General features: G+C 53.9%; 1 protein-coding gene across 1 annotated transcript in view; it reads right to left on the bottom strand.

Annotated features, from left to right (window-relative positions):
- Window positions 1-20,616, bottom strand: part of ADAMTS17 (ADAM metallopeptidase with thrombospondin type 1 motif 17) — a 268,667-nt gene that overhangs the window by 204,998 nt on the left and 43,053 nt on the right. The window contains exon 4 of the mRNA XM_051822951.2: window positions 7,246-7,412. Within this exon, the coding sequence (XP_051678911.2) occupies window positions 7,246-7,412 (167 nt within the window). The remainder of the gene's footprint in view (window positions 1-7,245; window positions 7,413-20,616) is intronic.

Raw genomic sequence — 20,616 nt, forward strand, 5'->3', positions numbered from 1 at the left:
AGTACAGGCACACAGCGTGTGCTGACGGAAACGGAGTACAGGCACACAGCGTGTATTGATGGAAACGGAGTACAGGCACACAGCGTGTATTGATGGAAACGGAGTACAGGCACACAGCATGTATTGATGGAAACGGAGTACATGCAAATAGCGTGTGCTGAAGGAAATGGAGTACAGGCACACAGCGTGTGCTGAAGGAAACGGAGTACAGGCACACAGCGTGTATTGATGGAAACGGAGTACAGGCACACAGCGTGTGCTGACGGAAACGGAGTACAGGCACACAGCGTGTGCTGAAGGAAACGGAGTACAGGCACACAGCATGTGCTGATGGAAACGGAGTACAGGCACATAGCGTGTGCTGACGGAAACAGAGTAATCAACACTTTCCCCTTTGACGTTACTTTGTGGCTGGAGGCTTGGAGTTTCTTGCTCCTACTTGGTCATGTGACACACACTAGATTACTGCAGGTGACAGGCCACCCTCCCACTGGGCTGGCTTTTGAGGAACCACCCTGCTCTCCAGAGGGGCTGTCCCATTTTACAGCCCCACAGGCAGTGCACGAAGATTTCCACTTCTCACCCTCACCAGCACTTGCTCTCTCCCATCTCTGTGCTTCCCCGTCTGTCTCGCAGCAGCATTTAATGAGCACAAAGTGACGTCTCCTTGGGATTTAGACTGGCGCTTCCCTAAGGATTACTGATGCCAAGCATCTTCCTCATTGGTCTTTGGCGTATTTTGCCCATTTTCAAGTTGCACTTTGTTGACTTGTAGGGACGCCGTATATATCCTAGATGCTATCAGATATGAAACTCTCAGGTGCGTCTCCCATTCGCGAGCTTCCCTCGTTCTCTCGACAGTGCGCTCTGACACAAACACGAACCTTACTGATTTGGGTGACGCCCAATTTGCTTGTTTTTCCTTTCCGCTGCGTGCGCTTTGGTGCTACATCCAAGAAACACTGCCAACGACCGTTGTCACAAATGTCCAGAAACCTCCCTCCTATGTTTTCTTCTAAGACTTTTTACATTTCAGCTCTTCTGTTTGGGACGCTGGTCATTTCCATCCTTGTATACTGTAGCAGGGTCCAGCCTCCTTCCCTGGCAGGTTCATACCCAGTTATCCCAGCGCCGCCTGGCGGGAAGACTCATTTTCCATTGAAAGGTGCTGGCTCCCTGTTAAACACCAGCTGATCCTGTACGTCAGAGCGGATTTCCGTTCCGTCGTCCTGTGGGCCCATTTACAGCAGTGAAGCGCTTGGATCACTACTGCATTGAGTAGGTGTTGAACTCTTCTTCCTCAGGACGGTTTGGGCTACTCAGGGGTGAGATCCCGAATGAATTTTAGGGCGCATTTCTCTACCTCAGCCACAACAACAACGTCACTGGGATTCTGACAGACGCTGCACTGACTCCTCGGGTTGCGTGGGTGGTACTGACATCACGAGGTTGGCGATGCACAGACGTGACGAGTTTCCAGTTATCTCTGACTTTCCTTCAGTGTTCTATGGTTTTCAACATAGAATAAGTTCTTCTCAGCTCCACAGTTCATTCCTGAGTGTTTTCTCCTTTTCAGTGTGGTTTTACATGGACTGACCTCCCGTATTCTTTTCAGATGTCTCACAGCGAGCAGACAGAGATGCAGCTGCTTGTGTGCGCTCGGTTTGTATCCTGCTGCTCTCCTGGCCTTCCCAGTCCTAACAGTCTGTGCGTGTGTGTCTGTGTGTGTGTGTCTGTGTGTGTGTGTGCCTGTGTGGCTCTGTGTTGGTCTCTGTATGTCTGTGTGTGTACCTGTGTCTGTGTCTCTGTGACTGTGTGTGTGTCGGTCTCTGTGTCTCTGTGTGTGTTGGTCTCTGTATGTCTGTGTGTGTACCTGTGTCTGTGTCTCTGTGTCTCTGTGTGTGTTGGTCTCTGTGTGTCTGTGTGTGTACCTGTGTCTGTGTCTCTGTGACTGTGTGTGTTGGTCTCTGTGTGTCTGTGTGTGTACCTGTGTCTGTGTCTCTGTGGCTCTGTGTGTGTTGGTCTCTGTGTGTCTGTGTGTGTGCCCACATGTGTCTGTGTCTCTGTGTCTGTGTCTCTGTGTGTGTATCTGTGACTGTGTGTGCGTCTGTCTGTGTGTCCCTGTGTGTCTGTGCCTATGTGTGTCTGTGTCTCTGTGGCTATCTGTGTGTCTGTCTGTGTATGTGTCTTTGTGTCGGTCTCTGTGCGTCTCTGTGTGTGTCATCCTCCAGGTTTCCCACATACCAGACACCATCGTGGTTGGGCTCATCTGACTTCTTGCTCTCCTACTGGAAGCCTTCTCCTTCTTATTCTTGCCTAAATACTGTGGCAGGGACTCCCTGGACCTGCATGGAAGTGGCAAAGGCAAGAATCCTTGCCTTGTGGCTGACTTTGGAGAAATGCTTTCTTGGTTACCACAGAGTGACGTTAGCTATGAGATTTCACTGTGGCTTTTAGGATGTGGACATCACTTCCTTCCATGACTAGTTCACTGACACGAGAAGGTGTTGAATTTTGTCAAACTCCTTCCCTGCATCAATTAAGACAAACATGAAGTTTATAAAAAAAATTTTTATTTTAAAATCAGAGTTACAGAGAGAGAAGGAGACAGAAAGAAAGATCTTCCATCCACTGGTTCACTCCCCAGATAGTCTCCCACGTGGGTGCAGGGGTCCAAGTACCTCGGCCGTCTTCTGCTGCTTTCCCAGGTACATCACCAGGGAGCTGAATCAGAGGTGGAGCAACCGGGACATGAACAGGTATACATGTGGGATGTCAGCATAGCACGTGGCTACACCACAATGGGTTCCCCCCCTTTTTGTTAATGGGCTACAACATGACTATTGATCTGTGTATCCAGTATTCAAATACATAAATATAATTGTTAGATCTTCTTGCTATGTGGGCGGTTTCATGAATATGCTCACATAATAACCTTCTTTGCTGTGGGTAACCTTTTTTGATTTGAACTCCATTTAGTCGGATGTTAGTGTATGTATCATCTCTCTCCTGTTACTATTTGCATGGAGTATCTTCTTCCATCCTTTCACTTTCAACCTATTTTTTGTCTTTGGATCTAAAATAAGCCTTTAGGGGCCAGCACTGTGATACAGCAGGTAAAGCTGCCACTTGCAGTGCCAGCATCCCACATGGGCACCGGTTCAAGTCCCAGCTGCTCCGCTTCCAATCCAGCTCTCTGCTATGGCCTGGGAAAGCAGTAGAAGATGGCCCAAGTCCTTGGGCCCCTGCACCCACGTGGGAGACCTGGAAGAAGCTCCTGGCTCCTGATCTGTGCATCTCTGGCTGTTGTGGCCAACTGGGGAATGAACCAGCAGATGGAAGATGTCTCTCTCTCTCTCTGCCTCTCCTTCTCTGTGTAACTCTTTCAAATAAGTAAATCAATCTTTAAAAATAAATGAAATAAGCCTTTAAATACAGCTGGGTTATAATTTGTCTACAGATGCATTTTGCCAAGCTCTGTATTCCAGCTGGAAGCCTCAGCCCGTCGACACGAGGCAACCACTGCTGCGGAGGGACGCCCTCCTGCACCCGCTGCTGGCTCTCTGCGTGCCTCGGCGCCTCCTGCCCCTCTGTAGCCGTTTTCTCGGGGGTTCCCATGGGGCTGCACTGCATCAGGATGGAAGGTGGCCACGCCCTGGCCTGACCGGACACCAGCTTCACCTGGGCAGCCAGAGAGGTCTGCCGCAGGGTGGTGTTCTATACGCGAGTCCACACCCAGAGCGGGCTGCTGAGGTCCAGGAAACAGGGCAGCCCCCAGGGAGGCAGCCAAGGGGCGCCCTGGGCAGGGGTGTGTGCGGAAGCCCTACAGCACAGGGGCTGGCCCTGCAGGAGCAGCTGGGACTCGGAGGACAGGCAGGGCGAGGGGGCGTGTCCAGGGCTGAGAAGGGGTAGGAGAAGCAGGTGCAGGGCCAGGCCCTGGTCACGCAGGCCAGAAGGGTCACCTGGGAGAGGGCTCCTGGGGGGGGGGGGTGACACTGCTCCATGACAAAGGCCACTACACAGGCAAGGATGCAAGGAGGAGGATATGGAGTCAGGACCCCCAACAGGCAAACTCAAGGCTGAGATGATGGTGGGCAGCCCAGGGCAGAGAGGGATGGACCACAGACAGCAGCAATCAGCCCCCACAGCCGCGGGAGAGGCCTCTCTCTGCTGGGCCTCACTGGCTCCTCCCCTGGCCCTGGCCCGCCTCGGAGCCTCCTGGTGGGCACAGGAGTGTGCACCACCACCTGCTGTGGGGCTGCTGGTGTAACCCACGCGGGCACTTCCCGCCTTTGGTGCTGCCCTAATCCACGGCAGGTGGGAGGTCCTGAGATGCCAGGAGCACACACACCTGACACCTCACTTGTCTGGCTTTGCGTGTGCTCACAGCACGCATTAGTCTGCCTGTGGACAGGGCGACATGCACAGGTGAGCCCGGCCTCTGCCTACAGAGCCCCAGGAGGGAGCCCAGGAGGACACGGGCACCTGGCCGCCGGCACCACGGAGGCCGTCTCCCACAGCGTGGGGAGGAACACGCTGGAGTCCTTCCTAAGAGGAGGTCCAGGAGACACAGCCGGTCACCTTGCGGCCACAGGAGGAAGGGGACACATGGACTGGCATGCGGCATCCCACCTGCTCACTGTGACAGGGCTCCAGTCCCCGCCGACTCTGCCCTTGTTCCTGGCTTACAGCTCATCCACTCACTCCCAGAAATGTCCGCTTCGCCCAAATGGCCACAGGCAGCAGAGCCGCCTCTGGGTGTCCTGACAGACAGCCGCGGGCACTGGAGAAGGGCTTGGGGTGTTGGGCCTCAGTGACTACCTGGGGACAGCAGGAGGGGCGTGTGGCGAGGCTCGGTGACAGGGTGGCTGTGCAGTAACTGGCTTTCTGGTCTGCAGCAGACCCACTCACACTTCAGGACGCACCTGAAGCCAGACTTAATGTGTCTGGATGGTGAGCCTCCGACGTCTCAGCATGGGAAGCCCAGGAGGAGACACCACGTCGGTCGGGTCCCTCTTGTCCTCCGAGCTCAGGGGGTGGGGGTGGGGGCGGGGGCGGGGGTGGGGGATTCCCCGCCCGCCCTCCTGGCCTGAAATGGAGCAGCTGCTGCAGCCCAGACAGTGGGTTATAGAGCCAACACCCCATGGAAGCCGTGCCTGATTACCACCCTGGTGGTACTAATGAGTGTTTATCCCTCACACTTGCACCCTGTTCATTTTTAAAAAGCAAAATGAGCTGAGCTGATGTGCAGATGGGAAACCCTGGGGCAGGGCCAGGCCCCAGCTGCCTTCCTCCTGGCCTTGCATGGCGCCCACGTGAGCACTGCGGGCCGGGCCATAGTTAACCAGCTCTCAGGAAGCCCCAGGGCCCTTGTGAGGCAGGTACCACTCCCACAAGAACAGCTTCAAACAGGTAGGGGTGCAGGCACTCACAGCGGCACCATCGGCAGAAGCCGACTCAGCCCTGGGTCCCCTCTTAGCTCAGAGCCTCTGTGTCCACACCACTCCAGAGGCTCCTGCTGGCCACTCTGAGCCCGGGCTGCCCGCATGCAGCCACTGGGGCTGCTCACGGCAGGAACCTGGACACGCTGCCGCCCCGACAGCACCCCCGCCTCGTGACATTCTTCTTTTTTCCTCGTCTACCTTCCATTTTAAGACATTTTATTGAAATCCAAATATGCAAACCACAAAACGCACACAGGCGTACAGGTCAATGCGGTTTTTGCTCCCTGAGCACGCTGGTAACCAACACACAAATTAGGAACAAAACATCACCAGTGCCCGACGCGCCTCACCATTCCTCTCCCCCCACTTCCATTTTTTATAAACGTGGGAGAGCAGCAGATTGTCTCTCACCCGGTACGATTCAGAGCAGCGACATCCACAACCCTGCACCCAGGGCCGGGCCAGCCACACGATGCTTACGCGCCACAAACTACACACGTCTGCCTGGTTCCACTCTGCAGTCCGTCCACTTGGCTGCAGATGTCAGCGTTTCCGTCTTTTCTATGCCCGAGTAATGCTCCATTGTGGATATACACCCTGCTCCCTACCCAAGCAGCTGATGGACATCGAGGTGGATTCCATACCTTAGCTACTGTGAACTGAGCTGATAGAAATTATACTCAGGAGTCAGGAACCTTTTCATACGCTGACTTCATCTCCTTTGGCTCTGTGCCCAGGAGCGAGATAGCTGGGTCATAAGGTAGGTCTATCTGTAGTTTTCTGAGGAAGCCCCACACCGTTCTCCAAGTTGCACTCCCGCCAACAGTGTCCAGCATTCGCCATTTTTTTACTTTCGGGTAGCACTTGCTCTAACTGGGGCGTGATGACACCTACTGTGGTTGGTGTTTGCATTTCCCTGATGAGTAGTGACCTGAGCACGTTTTCCAAGTGTCTCTGGGCCACGTGTATTTCTTCCTTTGAAAAACGCCTGTTCAAGGCCTTTGCACATTTCTTACTCACCTCCGTCACCCCGCCTGCCCACATCTCCAGGCTCCAGGCTCCGCCCCTCTCTGCTCATGCCACCTGTCCTGCACGTGGATCGGACACCCCTCTGGGCCTCCCACCTGCCGCACCTGCCGCAAGACCTCCCAGCCCCCAGCCAGCACCTTTCTTTCTACTGGAGGGCTTGTGCTTCTGCGCCACAGGTTGACCCCAGAGGCCCCTGCAGGGGCTTCGATGGTGGCGCAGAAGCCTCCTTCACCTGCTACCACCACTGCTGTCCACGGGAGGGGCCGGTCCTGTTCGCCTTTGTACCCCTGGCTCCAAACGTGAGACCACAGCGGGGTGAAGGTCTTCAAACAGGCTTGCTGGGGGAGAGGACTGGAGGGCAGTCCGGGAGCCGGCCCCTCCCCCAGGCACCCAGCTCCGCCCAACAAATCCCACAGGGACACAGACCTCACGGCCCCCTCCCCGGCTCCTACATCTGGGCAGCCCCTCTCCCTGCTCCCACCAAACCCTCCCGGCACAAGGTAAGCTTCGCTTGCCACTAAAGCTTGACTTTCTCTCCTTCACTAGGTTGCTGTCTCCTTGTCCAGTGTGGACGGGCCCTTGGCGTGGGTCTTCCACAGAGCACAGGGCCTGGCAGCCCCCGGGGCACACGGCAGGGCCTGGCTGGCAGCAGGCCCGCTCTCACCGGGGCCCAGGGGCTTCATCCCCCTCCCCGGCTGCCTCCTCACCCCAGGAGCTGAGCCCACAGCCAGGGGAGCACAGAGGCCCCCGCAGAGCGGACACAGGGACTCACCATGTTCATGACGGTGAGGATGAACCTCCGGGCAGCCTCGGCCCCGTGGTACTGCACCATGTCGGCGTCGGCCACCACCAGGGTCTCCACCGTGCGCTCGCTGAGCTGGATGGCGTGCCTCCGCTCCCGCCAGTCCCGCGCCGGCCTGCTGCCGTTCAGCTGCTTCTCTGCAAGATGATGGAGACGTTGACGTTGTCGTCCTCGGCAGAGAAAAGACCTTCCTAGGCGACCCCCAAGAGAAGGGTCTGCCTACTGTCCAGTGTCCTCCAGCACCACACGGGAGTCCCAATCACTCGCCAGGGGTTGTGTCCACTAGGCAGGAGCGAAGGAGCTGGGGAGGCCTGGCCTGGGGGGGCCACCCACACAGCCACACCCACAGCCAGGCTGGCATCGCAGAAGAGAACCCTGCCTGTGCAGAGGAACGTGGCAGGGGTGGGGGGGGCACAGGTCTGAGCAGGAAAAGGAAGCCTGGACCAGAGGGGAGGGGCCTGGAGGCTCCAAGGTCAATGACACGCCTGACAGGCACTCCCACTTCTGATTACAGGGCCGAGGAAGAAGGGCCTTCAGGGACCAGACTGTACCCCAGGTCCGGGCTGGCACCCCAGCACCTGGACAGTCACAAATGTGCAGCCATAAACCCTGGAGGGCACAAAAGCATCATTTAAACATAATCAGAATAACCCAGGACACACATCTAGGCTAAGAAACAAGTGTGACAGCTCCTCCCACTGTGTGACCCTTTAGAAAAGCTATCTCCCTGGGAGATCTGACTTTGATCAACAGCTGTCGTGTTGATGGAGGAGCCCGCCCTGGCGGCCAAAGCGGCTGCCATCACTGTGCACATGCAGTCACCCTGGCCGTCGCAGCAGGTGGCAGGAGGAGCAGGCCCTCTGGAATCCACATGGGAGGAAGGCAGGTCTCTCATTTCACAGCTACGTCCACTGTTGGCATTAGCATGTATGAACACAGCCGCTACCACCAACATGTAGTAAACAGTCTACACAGGCACCAAGAGCTTCCTCAGTGAACCCGTCATTCCGGAACCAAAAACGGGTACTAGGAAGTAATCCAACACAGGGGTCGAAATTCAGAAATGAATGTTCCATGCAATATAATTTACACTCATGAAAAATGGGGCAACGGCAGAGACATGGAGCTATAGAAAACCCAGAGATGGACAAAAGGAAAGCAGTCATACACAACATCACCACCTACATGATTACTTAGTGATGCGGGGGAACTCCTCTGAAAATCAGCCGGATCTCAGCCTTGCCAAACTTTTACACAGAAGTACCTTCAGGCTCCAAAGATGTAGGTAGGTAGGTAGGTAGGTAGGCAGGCAGGCAGGCAGGCAGGCAGATAGATAGATAGATAGATAGATAGATAGATAGATAGATAGATAGAAAGAAAGAAAGAAAGAAAGAAAGAAAGAAAGAAACAAACAAACACACACACACAACATATATATATACACACACACACACGGTGTTTAAAAAGTACATTGGAAAAGTATGCTATGATTTACATATGCATATCCAAATTTCTGCAACAAAATAAACTTGTACCAACCTGCTGTAACAAGTGTGAATAGGACCGAGTGTGAAGCAGTAAGGACAAGACCATCTGAAGAGCCCTGTGAGAGCAACACGAATTCCGCCAAAATCAAAGCGAGAACCAGCATGAGTGATGGTGAGGGCGGTGGACGGATGCTGAGCTCACGGCTGCTTTATGGAATGCTGATGGGGAAGCGCCCCAAAGAAGTCAGTGGTTTACAGGTGGAGAGCTGCATTTGAGGAGAAGGTGGGGGCCGGCGCCGTGGCTCACTAGGCTAATCCTCCACCTTGCGGCACTGGCACACCAGGTTCTAGTCCCGGTCGGGGCGCCAGATTCTGTCCCGGTTGCCCCTCTTCCGGTCTAGCTCTCTGCTGTGGCCCAGGAGTGTAGTGGAGGATGGCCCAAGTCCTTGGCCCCTGCGTCTCATGGGAGACCAGGATAAGCACCTGGCTCCTGCCATCGGATCAGCACGGTGCGCCGGCCGCGGCGGCCATTGGAGGGTGAACCAACGGTAAAGGAAGACCTTTCTCTCTGTCTCTCTCACTGTCCACTCTGCCTGTCAAAAAAAAAAAAAAAAAAAAAAAGGAGGAGGTGGGGGCCAGCGCTGTGGCTCACTTGGTTAATCTCCGCCAGCAGCACCAGCATCCCATATGGGCACCAGGTTCTAGTCCTGTTGTTCCTCTTTCAGTCCAGCTCTCTGCTGTGGTCTGGGAGGGTGGTGGAGGATGGCCGAAGTTCTTGGGCCCCTGCACCTACATGGGAGACCAGGAAGAAGCACCTGGCTCTTGGCTTTGGATCAGCACAGCGCCGGCCATTGCAGCCATTTGGGGGGTGAACCAATGGAAGGAAGACCTTTCTCTCTGTCTCTCTCTCTCACTAACTCTGTCAAAAAAAAAAAAAAAAAAAGGAGGAGGAGGCGGCGACGACGCTAAAGGTGAAATCCCTGGCAACAGATTGCGCACATCCACTTGCAAGGAAAAAATTAGCCCCACTCATGCCCTAATGAAGAGGGCAGACAGCTAATCGAAGGAACGACAGCCAATACCACAGACATCAGCTGGCAAAATCCTGACTGACAAATTAAAGAGCAGCAAAGTTTCTCACTGGGTGCTAAACCATGTGGTCGATTTGGAGGAGAGCAGAGCAGAGCTTCCCATGGGGGTTTCCAACAAGTGGGGGGACCGAGGTCCTGAAACATTTCTTCCGAGAATCTTAATGGGAGATGAAACCTGGCTTTACCAGTATGATCCTGAAGATGGAGCACAACCAAAGCAGTGGCTACCAAGAGGTGGGCGTGGCACAGCCAGAGCAAAGGCAGACCGGTCAAGAGCAAAGGTCTGATATTTTAGTATTCTACAATCTGTGAGCCAGTGAGAGCTCTTTTGCTCTAACAGAGAATTTATTTGATGTGAGGTATAAAGGGCGATATTTTGCCCTAATGTAATTTTAGATACCTCCTCTGTCAGCAAGGCAGCTGCTGCTATCATCCTTAGGCAGTGGAGGCCATCCTTGTGCAACCATGTCTAAGGTTTTAGAAAAGTAGCCCACAGGTCACTTAACAGGTCCCAGATCCTGAGTTAACCCTCCTAAGGTGACTCCCTGCCTCCCAGTGATGTGCAGCTGGGAGGGTCTCCCTGGGTTTGGCAGTCCTAGCACAGGGGCTTTAGTCATAGCATCCTTTAGCTGAGCAAAGGCTGTGGTTTTCTCTTTCCCCCAAAGGAAGGGGCTCTGCTTTGGCTGCCTGTTGAGAGCCTGGTTTAGGAACTGTGCTGTTTCCCTGTATCTAGGAACCTGACAGAGAAAACGAGGACTGCCTGAAGTTTGAAGAAGTAGGAATTTGCGCATGGCCCATATCCTCTCTGGGGCAGGTTTTCTCTCCCCAGGGGTGAGGATAAGGGTTAAATAATTAACACTCTAATGGACTAGCAATGCTTTGTTTTCCTCTGGATACCTAGTAGCTAGTTTTGCTAGGAAGCCAATGTACAAGACTAGAGTCTCAGGCTGGGAAAAGAGACAAACCAACAAATCATTTACATTTAACCATCTACATTATGGATTATTGTGCACCCCCCTCAAGAGATAGGCCCTTTAAGTCCTCAGTGAGGACCTGTCCAAATAGGTGCAGGACTATCTGAGTTGGCTGTTACTAAAAGCCCTGTTTTTAGGAACTGGCAGGGAGGGCTTTCTAAGCTTAATACTATTGGATAGACTTTTAATACTATTGGATAGACTTTTAAGCTGGGTGTGTGAGTCCCAGACCTATCCATGGGGTGCTGGAAGAGAACTGCAAGAGATGCGAATCTCCTTTAAGGGAGGCACCCTGTTGACTTGCATTACATGGCTGGACTAGGAGGAGAGCTGAATAGGAGGCTGATAGAAATAGGCAACTTGTGTTTCACTGACCCTAAGCCATCCCCAATAGCAGTGGCTGGAGCTGGAAGCTGGGCAGATTGTAGAATACTAAATATCAGGTCCTCCTTCTAGAAAACCCTCAGGTAAAAATAAGACATTGCTCTACTCTAAACCCGGCTACTTTAATGCCAGTTCCAGGGGAAAGTGGTCCCCTCCACTCCTGTACTGAGACTGTAGACTTGATCTATGCCAGCAGAAGGGACCCAAGAGACAGCCCCCTGACTAACGCAGATGAGGTTTGGTTCACAGACAGAAGCAGCTTTGTCAGACGGGACCTGCTTCTCAGGGTAGCAACAGTTACAGCCTGGCACGTTACTGAAGCGTGCTCTGCCCCCAGGAACTTTTGCTCAGTTAGCAGAACTGATTGCCTTAACCAGAGCTCTAGATCACACAAGGGATTTGTAAGGCACCTTCACTCTGCATGGAGACCTCAGTCTTCTGGTAAGGTAGAAAGAGCCAACCAGGCTCTATGGAAAACATCACAAGTATAGAAATGTGTGCTTGGTAAGAAAGGTCAAGAAGTAAAGAGTGTTCTTGGTAAGGAAGGTTAAGAAGGAACGAGGTTTTAAAATAAGGAAAGGACATGGTTTGTAAGAACGACTATCCTGATGGCTAGTTTACTCTAGACCGGAATGGAAATGATGGAATGTTTAAAGTAAGTTGAAGAGGGTGTGTGGAAGTCACAAAAGGTTATGAAAGAAAATAATACTGGACATGCTAACTGCTGCTCCAGGGGGTATCTGTGCCATGTTCCAGGAAGAATGTTGTCTCTGGGTCAATCAGACTAGACAGGTACAAATCCAAATTCGTACTTTTCCTGGACAAAGCCAAACAGCTCCAGGACCAGGCCAAGCAGGGCTGGGATTTCTGGCCTGACATCTGGTCATGGAAATCCTGGCTATTTCCTCTCCTTGGCCCACTAACTTCTGCAATCTTGATGCTTCTCTTTGGACCGTGTGTTTTTAATGCCCTTGTTCATTTTGTCTCTAACAGACTAAAAGCTGCCGAACTCCAAATTGTCGTCAGACAAGGCTTCCAGCCCATTCCATTGGACGACCTGAGCAGCCCTCTGGACCGAGCAGCACAGTCTTTCCAAGGCCACTGTTGCACACCACAAGACAGGTAGCAAGAGGAAATACCCAAATCCCCCTCGACGCCCATATGCCAGCTTTGAAGAAGTTACAGAAAACGGAACTCCATCCATAATCCCAAAGACGAATTTTGGGTATTACCTCTTGAGGGGGGAATGTTAGGTAGGAAGTCAGTTATGAGCTTATGTGTGTGTGACATAAAGGCCTAAAGAGAAGACATCTATGTCCAGCATATGCTGCATCTCAAAGTCATCCTGATGGTGTTTCAGGGGCAGTCCAGTATTCACATCCTGCCCTGCCCTGACCCCTTCTACCTGATAACCCACCCCTTCTGCCTGACAAATCTTCCACAATCTCCCAGGTGCAGCCCAGTATCTGCATTTCAAACACCCTGCTCCAGATCCCAATTCTCTAGGGGGTCCTGCCCACCCTTCCTCCTGTCTGATAACATTTGCATCCATAAAGTCCTTTGTTTCAGACCTTCAAGAGAAAACTCAGAAGTTTTTCTATTTACATCCAAAAAGCCCTTTGTTCAAGAGGAGCAGAGGTGGGGAAGCAAGACCCATCTCCGTAACCCTCCCCCCTCAACCAGACTGCACGCTCAGCCCTCTGCCTCTCTGCTGAGCCGCCTGCCTGGCCTGGCCAGGTGTAATCTCTCCACTCAACTATGTAACCTTGCTCCTTCCCCTCCCTCTCCCAGTCCGAGTGACTGGGCACTCTCTCAGTCTCAGGTTCTGTCTGAAGAGGTGCCCATCCGTCCTTACGGATGTCCCTTCCCTAATAAACTTTGCTATTTTACCTCCCACAAAAAAAAAAAAAAAAAAAAAAGAGCAAAGGTCGTGGCAACTTTGGGGGGATTCTCGGAGAACTTTGCTCATTGACTTCCTGGAGAGCCGAGGGATGGTGACATCTGTTCCTTGGGAGAGAGCCCTGGCTCCTGCGGAAAACTGCCCGGGACAGCCTGCTAGAGTCCTTCCTCCCCATGGCAATGCCCCTGCCTCACCAACTCCATGAGAGCTTCGCTGGGCAGTCATTACGTGTCCAATTAGAGTCCTGGCTTGGCTCCTTCTGACCTCATTTGGCTTAATTATCTTAAAGTTTTTCTACAGTTAATAGTGAAAAGAGACTGCACTGATGTAGCTGAATCCCAGGACCCTCAGTTCTTTGGGATGGACTAACTGGCTGATTACAAATCTTGTTACAAATGCTTCTTGGCCTTGAAAGAGATCTGTTGAAATCAACTTTATATACATCTTATCTTTGAATTCCGTTTTTTACACAAACTGCTTGAAAGCTCCATATTCATACTAAAAAACCTGGGAAGAGCTTAACTGAAATATTAGTGAGTGGTGATGTGGGGTGACGTGTGACAGTCATTTCTCCTTTCTTCCTGATCTTCCAAATTTGGGCAACAAGCATTACTTTATTTGAAGTAGTTCCACAGAAATCACTTTTATTTTATTTTTTTAAGATTTACTTATTTATTTATTTGAAAGTCAGAGCTGCAAAGTCAGAGACACAGAGAGAAAGATCTTCCATCCACGGGTTCACTCCTGAAATGGCCGTAACGGCCAGGGCTGGGTCAGAACGAAGCCAGGAGTTTCTTCTGGATCTCTAGGGAGGGTGGAGGAGCCCAAGCACTTCGGCCATCTTCTGCTGCTTCCCGGTGTACATTAGAAGGGAGCCAGATTGGAAGGGAGGCAGCCAGGACTTGAACCAATGCCCATTTGGGATGCTGGCATCACAGGTGGCAACTTTACCAGCTATGCCACAGCGCCCGGCCCCGGAGGCCATGTTTAAACTCTGAACAATAAGACAGAAGGCACCAAGTGGACACAAAAGATTCTGATTTATAACAAAAGACGACCTGAAATAAGTGAAGGTGTTGTTGGCCCTCCAGAATGGTTCTCTCCGCCCCTTGGGCCACATCCCATGGAGCGCCTTGGGTCTCCAAAGCAGGAGGAAGGAAGGCAGGATCCATTCCAACACAAAAGGGGAGGTACTCAACAGCACCCCCTCTGCACAGAGGCAGGACAAAAGCAGCCCACGGCTGACACCAACGTGCACCTGCCAGTAACCTCCGAGCTGGCCAACCTAGAACTGGTGAAGAATCACCTTGTCTCTAGTATAAGGCGGCAGAGCCGAGGGTCACCTGCCTACAGGCACAGAGACACCCCAACACCGGGTCTGACAACCAAGAAGGCTCCTCAGTAACCAACAAGCAACAGCAGGCAGCGTACACCGTGAGGCCACACAGCTCGGAGGGCGGCTCAGGTCGCAGGTAGGAGGAAGCAGGACTGCGGGAGACTTGATCGTGCTCATCAGAACAGCACACCATCCCAGAGGTACGAATGGCTTAGTTCCGGAATGTTCCATCATGATTTCCGGTCTGTGTTTAGTGCAGGAAACAGAGCGTGGAAGGTGACACTGTGTACAGGAGAGCAGCAGAGAAGGGCTGCAGCCCCTGTGCAGCTCACGGCTGCCCCTCTAGGTGGACGAGGAACTATATAGAAGGATACAAACTCCCTAAGGTTCCAGGCACCTACTGTGGCTCAGGAACGTGTCCCCAAGGAGCTGAGCACCTGCTAACAGCAGCAGCCCATCACTCCTACTCACTGCACCAGGCATTTAAGATACCAAGGCCCTGTACCTGGAAGTCTACAAGGTGGGACCAATAAGACCTGCCCCTCTCTCCCTCACTCCCTGTGGGCCTTGGCGAAACATGCAAATGAGCACAGGCCCAGAGGGTCACATGGCAGGTCCAACACAATGGTCGTTTTTTGTTTTTTGTTTTTTAAGATGTATTTTATTTGAAAGACAGGGTTATAGAGAGAGAGGAAAAAAGCAGGAGGCGGGGGTGAAAAAGAGAGATCTTCCATGTGCTGCTTCTCTCCCCCAAATGGTCCAGCCAGGAGCCTGGAGCTCCATCCTGGGCTCCCACATGGGTACAGAGGCCCAAGCACCTGGGCCATCTTCTGCTGCTTTACCAGGTGCGTTAACAGGGAGCTGGATCTGAAGTGGAGCAGTCAGGACAAGAACCGGCACTCACAGGGGATGCCGGCATCACAGGCAGCTTAACCCACTGCGCAGTGCCAGCCCCATTCTGGCTTTTAAAGGTTTTATCTACAGTGGATTCCTTTTCTCTGTTCATTGCTTCTAGGCTTAGCACAGCTCCTGGCGGGGAATAAACCTCGGGCAGGGGCACGTGTAGCAGGGAATAAAGATGCTGCCTCAGTAGTCTCGCACCAGTGCCATGAAACAAGCATCAAAAACGCTGAATATGGGGCCAGCGTCATGGTACAGAGGGAGAAGCTGCTGGTGACACTGGCACCCCGTATCAGAGCTGCTCTGCTTCCAATCCAGCTAATGTGCCTGGGGAAGCAGCAGAAGATGGCCCGAGGGCTTGGGCCCCTGTACCCATGCGGGAGACCTGGTTGGAGTTTCAGGCTCCTGGTTCAGCTTGGCCCAGCCCTGGCTGTTACAGCTTTTTGGGGAGTGAACCAACAGATGAAAAATCCCTTTGCCTATCTCTCCTTCTCTCTTTGTCACTCTGCCATCTTTCAAGTAAATAAAACAAATCTTAACAATAATAAATAACCAAGCCCTGCCCTGGGTTTTGGGATTGCAGGGAAGATACAGTGGGCTTGCATTCCCTTCCCACTCTGCGGTGGTTCCTGGAGGTGGGAGGTGAGCAGTGGGGGCGGAGGCGCCCTCACCCTGCTCCTCTCTCCCTGCACACATCAACCAGCTAAGCCTACAGATGGTGCTGTAGGAGCAACTGCTCCCTTCCCCACGGGAGAAGAGGACGCCCTGCGCAGCCGCGCCCTCACAGGCCCGTCTCACAGGCGCCAGCACTCAGCTACAAGCATCTTGAAAAGTGAGGAGCAAGGCAGCGGCGGCAGAACGCGGCAGCTGCGGGACCCCAGCCTCCCCGGAGAAGCCCAAGTGCAGGCCGGCAGGCTGCAGCCACCGGGGCGCCCTCCAGGGCCGCTCCTGTTCAGGAGAGCTGAGACGACCCCTGGCACGGGTCAGGCCCCTTCCCACGAGCACCAGGGAGCTTTCTGGAAGTCAAGCCGCGTGGCCTGGGGCAGCACACACGGAGCCGGTCCCGAGCCGGGAGGCGATGAGCAGCCCGCGGCTTCGTGGTGTTCCTCTACGTGTATTCAAGGGAAGCCTTTGCTTCGCTCCCCCACCCCAACAAGAGGCTTCTCCATGTATTTCCGTAACACCCGCGTCCTCTTGGATCAAGGTGAGGAGGCGAAAAAGGCAAGGATGAAGTAAACGGTGTTCGAAATGTTGTAGCTTGAGAATGCTCGAATTCTCCTTTGTTCTAGAAGTGTGGGGACGGCTGAAAATATCGGGCAAACATATAAATGGTCCCTGTGGTTTGTTGTTTTGCTCTTGAAAACTGAACAATACCCAATTATGGATGATCAGGCCCTATGCGGAACAGACAATTCTGCAGCTTAAAAACTGTTATTCCAGGGCTGGCGCTGTGGCGTAGGAGGCTAAGCCTCTGCCTGCAGCACCAGCATTCCACGTGGGCACGGGTTCGTGTCCCAGTCCGTCCTCTTCTAATCCAGGTCTCTGCTTGTGACCTGGGAAAGCAACAGAAATTGGTCCAAGCGCTTGGGCCCCTGCTCCCACTTAGGAGACCTTGGATGGAGTTTCTGGCTCCCAGCTTCAGCCTGGCCCAGCCCCAACCTTCGCAGCCATTTGGGGAGCAAACCAGAGGATGAAAGATCTCTGTCTGTGACACTGCTTCTCAAATAAATAAAATCTTTAAAATAAAAAATGAAGCCATTATTTCCCAGGGGAGACTCACTCGGGGATCACAGGACTTGGTGTGGGAGCTCCCCGACTTTCTCTGCTTCCTGCTCCAAACACAGAGCCTTACACCTGCATTCTGCCGGGACCACCCTCCATGCCACGGCAGAGGGGACGCACCTCCACCAGCTTGGAGGCCAAGTGGAGGGCAGAGAAGGCACAGCAGGGCCAGGGAAGGCGGTGGCTGCCTGGGGCGCTGTGGGTCTTGAGTCGTAGACAGGGTGTGCGTCAGGCCAAGAAGACAGGGATGCACGCTGGGGCTGGGTCCTGGGTGCCCCTGCAGGCCACGGGAGAAGCAGACCTGACCTATACTTGCAGGCCAACAGAGCTGCTCCCCACAGCAGTGCTGCAGGCTGGGAGCAAGGAGCCCTCCTCAGTGTGTGCACACAGCGGACACCGCGGGAAGGCACAGTCCCTCCAGCCCGACTAAGCCGGGCAAGGGGAATCCCAGCGGAAGCCCTGGGTGCCGCCTCGCTGTGCTGCCAAGAATCCACCTGCAGAGACAGGCAGGGCACCTGGGCCTCCTCACCGTGCAGCTCGGACTCGGCGGCCGAGGGGATGGGGGACAACCTGCCCCACAGATGGGCCATGGCATGGGAGATGCAGGGACGGGGACCCCTCCCACCCCACCCCGGGGTCACATCTTTGCAAAAATGTTTAAGATTTACTCTAAAATATGTGGATTAAAATTAGAGAGAAATTTAAAATTGAAGAAAACACAAACATCAATACAAAGGTCGACAGAGGTGGTCTGGAGGTAGGTGACCAAAGTCACCAGTGACCCACGGGCAAGAAACGCTTAGGATGGGCCACCCACGGGGCCCTGGGTCACTGCTCCATCCCATGCCCAGAGGAGCAAATGGAGGCACAGACGTTTCCTACACAGCTCGTCCGAGGCCACTAACCCAGCCAACGCAGGCCCTCGCCCCGCATTCCCAGGCCCGTCTGTCTGCCTTCAAGTTTGGTTCCAATTTCCTAAGACTGGGGTAGGGGTGTGGGGAGACCATGCCAGACACCACTCCCGGGGTAGGGGAGGATCTTCCTGCCATCGACTTCTAAAATAAACAGCCCACGCAGGACATCATGGCAGAGATTTCGGTGCTGTATGCAAACATGATCACAAACTGTGGACGGTCACAGAAGGAAGCTTCATTGACACCAGGGAGCCCAAACCGAAAGCACTCGTCAAAGGCCACCCACAAAAACCTCAGCCAGGCCATCACTGGGGCCAGCAGAGTGGTCAGGGCAGAGGTGGGGCCAGCAGACTGGCGGGGGCTGGGAGAGAAGAGAAAGGACAGACGACCCCACCCTGAGTGCTGGGGGTGGGACAGGGAGATAAGAACACAAGGGGTGCCTCTGGTCCCAGAAACAGGACTGGCGCTGGCCAGCAGGAGGTGCCCCTCGCTTGCTGAGTGGCTTAGCCCCCTGGGGCCTCCCATCCTACCCCAGCTCAGAGGATCTGCAGTCCCGGACCTGGGTTGGTGTGGCTGCTGTGGAAGGTGTGTGACTGGCAGGACACCTGCTTACTTTTTCTCCAATCCATGCCAATAATTCAGACCCAGAAACTGGAAGTAACATGGTAAAGCCCAAAGCCTCTCAGACCAGATGGAGCAGGAGCCAGGGGCCCTGGGGCCACCTCACCTACCCAGGCAGCCACGAGACAGCCAACCTGGGGGACCTGCAGTGCCGCCTGGCCCCAATCCCTCCTCCACACGCACTGCTGTCCAATCCACTTACATCCGTGCCCTCTTTCTCAACCACGCTGACATCACCTGAGCATCAGGACCCACAGGAACCCTGCCACCAGCACGGCGCCCTGCCCCGCCTGGAACACAGTGCCCTCAGCTGAAGGAGCTGTGAACACTCTTTGGGGCCTGGCCACCACTGTGGCTGACGGGTAAAGCTGCCGCCGGTGACCCTGGCATCCTACATGGGCACTAGTTTGTGTCCTGGCTGCTCCATTTCTGATCCAGCTCCCTGCTGATAGCCTGGGAAAAGTAGCAGCAGGTGGCCAAGTGCTGGTGCCCCTGCCACCCACTTGGGAGACCCGAATGAAACTCCTGGCTTTCACCTGGCCCAGTGCTGGCCACTGTGGCCATCTGGCGAGTGAACCAGCAGGTAGATGACCTGTCTGGCCCTCTGTAACTCTTTCAAATTAAATAAGTCTTAAAACACTATTTGAAGGGTTCACATGCTTCAGCGTCTAATGGTTCAAGTGCTAGTTAAGGTGCCCTTGTTCTGTGTCAGAGAACCTGGGTTCAAATTCTGTCTTGAGATCCCCATTCCAGCTTCCTGATAATATGCACCCTAGAGGTGGCAGCTCTGGCTTCAGTAGTTAGGGTCCTGCCTCGTGTGTGGGAGACCTGGATCCCAGCTTCAGCCTGGTACAGCCCTGGCTGTGTGGGCATGTTGAGAGTGAATCAGTGGATGGATGCTCTGTGTGTGTGTCTCTCTCTCTGCCTCTCCATTTTTTTTCTAATTTAAAATTCTGAGATCCCAAGTTAACAACAAGACAAACTTCTAGTGAACTTAACAGAACACCTGGAAATGAACTTCTCACCAGCTGCTTCCTGTCCCTGAGGAGGGGGTGGCAAAGCTGGCTGGGAGGTGCCCAGCGTGGATGTCCAGCAGAGCTGGCTGGCATCAGCCCTGGACTCCAGGTGACCATGGGCAAGTGTCCTTCCTGTCTACACAGCACGGTGCTAATTACTGCTTCCCCTCTGGGTGGACATGGGAGTAACTAAGACGAGCTCTGGCTTTCACAGGGGAGCAAATATGCTCACACCAGCCCATGCTCGCCTGATTTCTACCAATATCATGATTGGTTTTCACTGACGTGGATAACTGGGGGCTGAACACCAATCCGGAAACCGTGCGTGTCTACAGAACCCACAGGCTCCTGTCTGCTCCATTACCCCTCCGCCAGAGCCTCTCATGCCGATGCTCACCAGCCAGCCTGTCGCCTTCCAAACCCCTTCGCTGGCAGCGGGTGTCCAAGGCTCGCCCCGAAGGCCACTCTCAAGCCCGCAAGAGCAAACTGCAACTGATACCAAACCAACAGGTTGGGGCGCAGTGTTGTGGTGCAGTGGTTAAACCACAGCCTGCAAGGCCGGCAGCCCGTATCAGAGCTCCGCTTAAGGCCCCGGCTGCTCCAGTTCAGACCCAGCTCCCTGCTAGTGCGCCTGGGAGCACCAGGAGATGGCCCTAGTGCTTGGATGCTGGCACCCATGTGGGAGGCCCGGACGGAGTTTCTGGCTCCTGGCTTCAGCCTGGCTCAGCCCTGGATATTGGGGCCATTTGGGGCGTGAACCAGCAGATGGAAGAGTGCTTGCTCACTCTCGCTCCCTCTGCCTTTCAAATATATAGTTTAAGTTTTTTTAAATTAAGTTTCAACCCAGGGCGTGGAGGAGGGACTTCAACTGCCAGGCAGGGGACACAGCATGCTCCAGGACTGCACGCAGACAGCTGGTGTCTTGGGACAGAGCGC

The sequence above is a fragment of the Oryctolagus cuniculus genome, chromosome 12, assembly GCF_964237555.1.
Source record: "Oryctolagus cuniculus chromosome 12, mOryCun1.1, whole genome shotgun sequence".
Lineage (NCBI taxonomy): Eukaryota > Metazoa > Chordata > Mammalia > Lagomorpha > Leporidae > Oryctolagus > Oryctolagus cuniculus.